Source organism: Pinus tabuliformis, chromosome J, assembly GCF_031772625.1.
Source record: "Pinus tabuliformis cultivar Carrire ecotype Pingquan chromosome J, CPIR1, whole genome shotgun sequence".
Lineage (NCBI taxonomy): Eukaryota > Viridiplantae > Streptophyta > Pinopsida > Pinales > Pinaceae > Pinus > Pinus tabuliformis.
The window spans coordinates 232,944,151-232,952,262 of record NC_142295.1 but is presented as its reverse complement, the minus strand read 5'-3'; the positions used below and the strand labels follow the sequence as shown (position 1 = coordinate 232,952,262).

Genomic DNA, 8,112 nt, shown 5'->3' with positions numbered 1-8,112 from the left:
TTTAACAGATTTTAAACTATGTCTGATGGTACCGGGGGCTGAGAAATGAGTGATAATGTTTTTCTTTTTTAGGATTTTAGCGATTTTGTCAGTAACACCATGGATATAAGGTAGAAAAACCTTACCCTGAGGTTGATCTTGCGTCTTTTGTTCATGGGATGACAACCTTCTTTCAGCTCTCTCAAAGGCTTTTTTAATCTCATGTTCTTTGTAGCCTATTCTCTTAAAAGCTGAAACCAAGTGATTCTTTTCTTCATTCAGGTGCTCTGAGTCGGAAATGCGAAGGGCTCTGATGGCAAGGGTGTTTAGAACACCAAACTTTTGGGCCGGGTGATGGTGGGAATCCGCATGGAGGTAACTTTCTGTGTGTGTTGGCTTTCTGAAAACCTTGTGGCCTAGAGAGCCATCTTCCTTTCTGATGATTAGAACGTCCAAAAATGGAATGCTCATGTTTTCTTCAAGTTCCATCGTAAATTTTATTTCTGGAGAGATGGAATTTAAGTGAATGAAAAACTTGTCAAGTTCAGCTCTGCCATGTGTCCATTTTATGTTGGTGTCATCGACAAAACGCTTCCACCAAGCTGGTTTTAAAGGATAAGATTCGAGGGCCTTCTTTTCAAAGTGTTCCATGTATAGGTTGGCTACGATCGGAGATAGGGGTGATCCCATTGCCACACCTGATGTCTGCTCATAAAATATTCCTTGGAAGGTGAACACTGTAGACCTTAAGCAGATTTCAGCCAGCTTCGCAGTTTCAGGATCGGTAACACCTTTTATAACCTGAATGGCTTCATCAAGAGGAATCTTTGTGAATAAGGATACCACATCAAAGCTAACCAGAATGTCGTCATGTTCCATCTTTTCATTTTTAATTAGATTCACAAAGTCTTGGGAGTCTTTGATGAAGGAATCAGTATTCCCGACGAGGGGCTTAAGGATTTTGGCAACATATTTGGCAAGCTCATAGGTAGGGGATCCAATAGTATTGACTATTGGTCTGAGGGGGATCCCTTCTTTATGGATCTTGGGTAATCCATAGATTCTAGGTACGGTTTCACAGGAAGGGGTTAATTTCTTCTTTAATTTTTCATCTAGTTTAGAGTTTGAGATGATCTTTTTTACATCCTTCATGATTTTGGGAATGGGATTGGTGTTCAATTTCTTGTGCTCACACTTGTGTGATGGGAGAGTCTTGTTTCCAAAGCTATCTTTTATTGACCCTTTAGATGTGTATATCTCTCTTTATATAAAATTCACAAAAGTTTGAAATTAAATGTAGAAACCAAAGTGAAAACAAGTGCAATTAGTCAACCTTAAAGAAGTGCAATGGTGCATTTGTGCAATATCAAATCCACCAAATTAATAATAGAGCACTAGGTTATCTCTTTAACTAAAAAATATTTGTGTGTTGAGAATATAATACAACATTTGTACTAAAATGCAATGCTGATATTTTTTAAATATTTTTATAAACAATTTATAAATATTTAGTAATTTAAGATTGAATGATTTGTTGTTCTAATGACTTTGTTTAATGTATTAGTGTAGAAAGAACCATTATAACATGGAATGATGATGAGAGTCATTGGAGAAGCCATAAGGGGGAAACTACACAACCCTTGATTATGTACCTGCGTTCTCTCCTTAGAGATGTTCTTCACCTTCTCAAATATTTTGAAGAGACAACATTATTAAAGGTGAGCAACAAATTCATGTGAAACTTGATTTTCCAATTGGATCCGAGTCATTAGGAATTTCAAGTTTGGAAAGAGATTTGGTTTAAAGCTCAATGTCATTAACTTTTTTTTCATAAGGAAAAAAATAAACTAAAGAATAATGAATATTGATTTTAAAAGTGTGAATTTTAATCTTTCTAAATTCAATTAATCTAAGGGTTTACCTCTGATTTGTGTGATAGATTGATGTTGGAAGAGGTGTGGAGGAGAAGAGAAGTTGCCAAGAGAAGCGGTCAACGTAGAGTGGCATTTCTTTGTGTGGCGCGTATTGTGTGTGAGAGAAGTGTTTTGTGAGAGTTGACGAGATTTATTAGAAGGAAGATCGGGCCCTAGGCAATTCGTTTTCGAGAGATCGAGCTCGTTGTGTGGAGAGGCCACTGTGTAGTAGAGCCTTGGAGGTAGAGCCGATCCACCAAGTTGGAAGGTGCAGGTGGGTCATGTTGAAGGTCGATCCTTGTTTCGTTCAACTTCAATATTTATGTATGCCTGGTTTACAAAGTGAGTGGATTGTTACTGAGCATGGAAGGTCAATTGAATGGGTTGTTCAATCCACAGAGATTGTTGTTCGTAAGCACCGTGTGTGGAGCTGACTGTGGCGGCCACGTGTGTGGACAGCCACATAGAAGGACACTAGTTTGATTGGAGTACAACGAGTAGGATAATGTTCGATAGTGTTTTTATTTTTATTTTTTTAGAGAGTCCATTTGGAAGTATTTTTGGGTTAGCTAATATTTTTTTATTTAAGTAGTATTTTTGAGTTACAAAAATTATTCGGAAAAAAGAATGATTTTATTGATGACCATGAATATCAACCTTAGTTTATTCTACATGATTTTGCAACTGAACAATTTTTAGTTGATTATGAGAAAATGTGTAACTAGTTGCAAGAATTTGTTGAAGATCCAGATGATGACCAAGGCAAGATGTGATTGAGAGCCCAACAAATATAGGAAGGACACAAGAGTGTTTTCAAGGGAAGCAACAATTCTTATCCAAAGCCTTCTATTGAAGAAGACTTAAGAACATTTGATGATGGAAGTGAATTTGCTGAAAAAGTTAAAATGAATTGGCATCATCCTAGTTGTAACAAGGAGCAATATCCAATGTTCATGATCTAAAATAAGAAGAAGAAGAAAGAAGATTGGAGCAAAAAGTTCACAAAAAAGTTTCATCAATATATTGTAGTAAAGAAGTCAAAATGAAATATTTGAGTCATGTGTCTAAGCCTAGCTGAGACTTAGACCGACACTCAAGTTAACATTTAGGTTGTGATTAAAAAGAAGTGTTAGAAATAATCAGGGGAGGTGCTAGAAATAATCAAGATATGTACATTATAAAGTATCAATATCAGTGGACGTGGAAATAGTCCATAAAAATCCGCAAGCTTAAGTAAGTAATAAAAATAGTGAGTAGATTTCACTGTAGAATTTCCAACTCAATCCATGTATAAAAACTTAACCAATCCTCATATCAATGACCACAAATTGCATTGTATTTGAGACACTAGGTTCTATTTAGATGCAACCCTCACCCATGATTCCTTTTCATGGATACCATTTTATTCAATGATCTTTCAAAACTAGGGTTTTGCTTAATCAAGGATAATATAATTTTTGGATAAGGGGGTGAATATTTTAAAACAATGACATGGCCTAATGTGGGTGGAATGATAATTTAGTCCCAAAACATGGTTACTAGAACTAAAAGAACCTAGTTATGTTAGAAAAAATGGATTTATATGCCTCTAAACCAAATTCATGATCTGTCCCTAAGCGACCTCATCAAGTGAGTTGTAACTAGACATAAGAACATGACTAGGCCTCAAATTGATGAACCATTGATTGAATTGGACCTAGTACATTAGGTTCTCACTAGGGGAAATCCTAACCCATGATTCCATTTCACTAATGCTATTTAATTCAATGATCTAAAATAAAGTTTCTCTTAGTGAGGGATAGTGCAGCTTTTGCACAAGGGGATCAATCTTTCAAAACAATGGTTTGGGCCAAGGTAGGGTAGCATGATCATGTGGGTCATATCCAAACATGGTCTATTGAATTTTATGGAACCTTGTTATGATGCATAGTTTGGATTTTATGCCCCCCAACCAAATTCATAAAGTGTCTCTAAGTGGCCTTTGTAAGCGAGTTGACGCTAGGCATAAAAATTTGATCAAGCGTCTAACCAACGAACTATTCATTATGTTGGATTTAATTCACCAATTTTTAGCTATGGGAAACCCTCACTTGTGATTTTATTTCATGGATACCATTCTATTTCATGACCATTGGAACTAGGGTTTTTCGTAGTGAGGGATAATGCAAATTTTACACAAGGTGATCTATCTTTCAAAAACATAGATCAAACCATTATGGTTGGTGTGATAGTGTGGGATCTAAAAAAAAATTGTTGGAGCTAATAGAACCCATTTATGATTTATCATTTGAATTTTATTCCCAAGGACCAAGTTCATAAAGTATCCTTGAGTAGCCTAAGTTAGCAAGAAAGTTGTAACTAGCCATTAAAACTTGGCTAGGCCTCATATCAATGAATCATTGATTGCATTGGACTTAGGACATTCGGTTCTAGCAAGGGGAAACCTTCACCTATGACATAGATACCATTTTATTTGATGATCCCTGAAACTAAGGTTTTTGCATTATGAGCAATAGTTAATTTTTTCCACAATAAGGTCAATCATTCAAAACAATGGCTTAGTCCACTATGGGTGGCATGATCATGTAGACACTGGAAAAACACACATGGTGGAGCTAACATAACCATTTGTCTTGCATTGTTTCAATTTTATGCCCTTGGCCAAATTCATAAAGTTTGTTTGACTAGTCTCTACCAATGAGTTCCAACTAGGCATAAATACTTAATCGAGCCTTCGATTAATGAATCATTCTTTAAATTGAATTACATACATCAATTTATAACTATGGGAACTCCTCACTAGTGATTCCATCTTACTCGATGATCTTTGAAAGTAGGGTTTCACTCACTAAGGGATAGTGTAACTTTTCCATAATGGACTTAGGAAATTAGGTTCCAACTAAGGGCATCCATCACCGTCAAATAGATACCATTTTATTTGATAATATATTGAAATAGGATTTTGATTATTGAGGGAAAACGGAATTTTTGCACTAAGGGGGTCAATCTTTCAAATCATTGACCTGAGACAATGTGGATAATGCGAATGCATACGCACTAGTAAAACACACCTGTCAAAGTTAACACAACCTAGTTATGTTGCACATTTCAAATATTATTCCCCTAGAATAGATTCACAAAATTTTCCTTGAATGGCCTCGATAAATGAGTTACAATTGGTCATAAAAACTTTCTCGTGCCTCAAATTGATAAACCATGGACTGTATTGGATTTATGACACTAAATTCTAGCTAGAGGCATCCTCAGGTGAGGAGGCACAGTTGCACATATTGTTGTTTGTTTGTGAAGTGGTGGTCAAAAAGAGGAGCGTTGGAGCTCTGCGCTGGCATGCAGTGATTCTCATCACCAGAGATTAGAGTGACGACGTGATAAAATTGGTGATTCGGTGAGGTCGAGTTGAATCGGTGAAGAGCGGTCTTGTTGATTGTCTCACTTTGAGGCCGAGGACCGCGTGAGCGGTTGTTTTATTCTGGCATAAGCCGAGGATTTGGTTGCTGTGTGTTGGGCGCTGACCAACGGATATATGATGGAGAATCCATTTCTGAGTTGTGTTACAAGATGCTGAGAGCAGTGTTGAATTGAGTACATTCTACAAGAGGAGTCTGCGCCGCCATTTGAAGACTAGAGAAGCGCACCTGTATTGCTGCGCATACCTGGGAGAAGTGCACCATCTCTGTTTGGTTGAATCGTGGTTGTGGCATGCAATCAAGATTTGTGCGTAGCTCGAGTCAAGAGTCGAAAGTCGATACTTGTTGGTTCAGCATCAATATTTATGTATGCCTGGTTTTACTGAGCATGGAAGGCCAATTGAATGGGTTGTTCGATCCACAGAGACAGTTGTTCCTAACACCGTGTGTGGAGCTGACTGTGGCAGCCACCGTGTGGAGAGCCACGCAGGTGGTCACTAGTCTGATTGGAGTACAAGGATTTTTTAGAGAGTCCACTTAGGTCGGCTAATATTTTTTATTTAGTATTTTTAGTAACAAAAATTATTAGATAAAAAGAATGATTTTATTGATGGCTATGAATATGATCTGCAGTTTATTTCACATGATTGATTTTATTATTGATGGCTATGAATATGAGCTGCAGTTTATTCCACATGATTGAAGAGTTATTAGTTGATTATGAGTTGCAAGAATTTGTTGAAGATCTAGAAAAATTCACTGTAGAAATTCCGACTCAATCCATGTATAAATTTCCGTGTTTGGGAATGAAATGTGAAGCTCTCTTGGTGAGTCTTTATTTCTGTCACATTGAATAAAAATTATGCTCATATGGTTGAGATGCAATTAATCTCTCAATGGAACCCATCTGAGCAAGCGAATGCGAAATGTTGTTCTATCCTACCAACCTGTGGAGTTTAGAAGCCAAGAATACTTTGACACATGTTTAAAATATAACCTCTAAGCGACATAAGCTCAGTATTCTTTGCTTCCTCATACAAAAAATTTGCTGAGCTGTCGAGACGGGTCCCTCTACAGCAAATCCAGATCGCTTATACTCTATGGTCATGTGACGGCCACGCTACGTTAACACGCCACGGTACTATTTAACCGACGGCCTTCCGCTGTACAATCCAGATAGCGGAGTATCCATTATTATCAGTTTAGAATTTGCGATTAAGCTGAGAAGAAGAGCATGATGTCAGCTATGGAATTAGAAGGCGGAGAACAACAGACGATGGAATACGAAGATCATGCACCCGCCCCTCTTTTGGATTCGCTAGAATTGAAGTTGTGGTCGTTCTACAGAGCCGCCATAGCTGAGTTCGTTGCTACGCTGCTTTTCCTCTACATTACACTCACAACTGTTGTTGAAAACAAAGCAACCAAAGGCGCCTGTGGCGGAGTGGGGCTGTTGGGAGAAGCCTCGGCTTTCGGAGGGATGATCTCCGTTCTCATATACTGCATATCGGCAATTTCAGGTATATGAAGCCATGTGCATTCGGCAGCCCTGATCATAATCTGATTCCATATATATAGATTTTGAAGGGTAAGTTGAATCACATTAATCATCAAAGCGTGTGTGCAGGGGGTCACGTCAACCCGGCAGTCACATTCGCATTGTTTCTTGCCCGCAAGGTCTCTCTTCCTCGCGCCCTATTGTACATTATAGCTCAATGCCTGGGTGCCCTATGCGGAACTGCCCTTGTGAAGGGCATTCAGGGGAGTTTCTATGCCTCCACCGGAGGAGGATCGAACTCTGTATCTCTGGGTTATTCCAAGGGAACTGCCCTTCTCGCGGAGATCATTGGCACGTTCGTCTTGGTTTACACTGTCTTCTCTGCAGCAGACCCCAAGCGCAAAGCCCGCCACTCCCACATCCCTGTACATAATACAAATCATACTCCACCCTTGAAACTCTTTCTCTATATATATGAACCTTGGTGTTATTAAATATTCATTCACTGATGGAAATTACTAATATGACAAGTGGTTAATGCAGGTTTTGGCTCCCATTCCAATTGGGTTAGCGGTATTCTTGATCCATTTGGCAACCATTCCCATCACAGGCACAGGCATCAACCCTGCCAGGAGCTTTGGGCCCGCTGTCATATACGGCCATCAAAAATCCTTGGACGACCTGGTAAGAATAATACCTATAATTCCCTGTTTGGAAGCATTGCATTTTACTGATCTAAATAACCTCAAAAAGGAGATTTGTATGGATAGAAATGGAATTTGATGGTGACTTGTCGTTTAATGGATTTTGAATGTGTGGCAGTGGATATTCTGGGTTGGTCCGCTGATTGGAGCTGCGGTTGCCGCGGTGTATCACCAGTACATTCTAAGGGCGGGTCGTTTTGGCCTGAAAAACTCGGGGTCGCTGCGTGGCCACCTAACCACTGAAATGTAGAATGCAAACTTTACAGGACCCCTCTTTATTATATCCCAAATTGCAGTTCAACAAGTGGACGTTATGGAGGTTGGGAAGGAATATTAATATTAATAAATACCATGAATATAGCGCTGACGTTGTTTATACCTCCCCTCTCGTAGATGTTGGTGTTGTTTACGGAAATAATTTAGTATTACTTTCTTTAAATTAAGACAAATAATTATATTCAAACACACTTTCTACGTATATAATCCAGACATATTTCATTTCTGCTTTTCATTTTATTTTTATTTTTATGAAATTTAAATTTAAAATTAATAAAAACTAAACTAGACATACACCCATTATTTACACTCTC

At 38.2% G+C, this 8,112-nt stretch overlaps 1 protein-coding gene across 1 annotated transcript; it reads left to right on the top strand.

The window, feature by feature from the left end:
• Window positions 1-6,515: 6,515 nt before the first annotated feature.
• LOC149226593 (putative aquaporin PIP2-3) lies at window positions 6,516-7,884 on the top strand. The gene is made up of 4 exons (XM_089375327.1): window positions 6,516-6,840; window positions 6,948-7,243; window positions 7,362-7,502; window positions 7,641-7,884. The coding sequence occupies exons 1-4, from the start codon at window positions 6,555-6,557 to the stop codon at window positions 7,770-7,772; spliced, it is 855 nt and encodes a 284-aa protein (XP_089231453.1). The 5' UTR covers window positions 6,516-6,554; the 3' UTR covers window positions 7,773-7,884.
• The last annotated feature ends 228 nt before the right edge of the window (window positions 7,885-8,112 follow it).

Bases quoted from the DNA above. Each gene is read 5' to 3' on its own strand.
- LOC149226593 (XM_089375327.1), top strand. From the start codon at position 6,555: ATGATGTCAGCTATGGAATTAGAAGGCGGAGAACAACAGACGATGGAA. The intron at 7,244-7,361 runs GTACATAATACA...TGGTTAATGCAG, and splicing joins CCCGCCACTCCCACATCCCT to GTTTTGGCTCCCATTCCAAT. The intron at 7,503-7,640 runs GTAAGAATAATA...AATGTGTGGCAG, and splicing joins AAAAATCCTTGGACGACCTG to TGGATATTCTGGGTTGGTCC.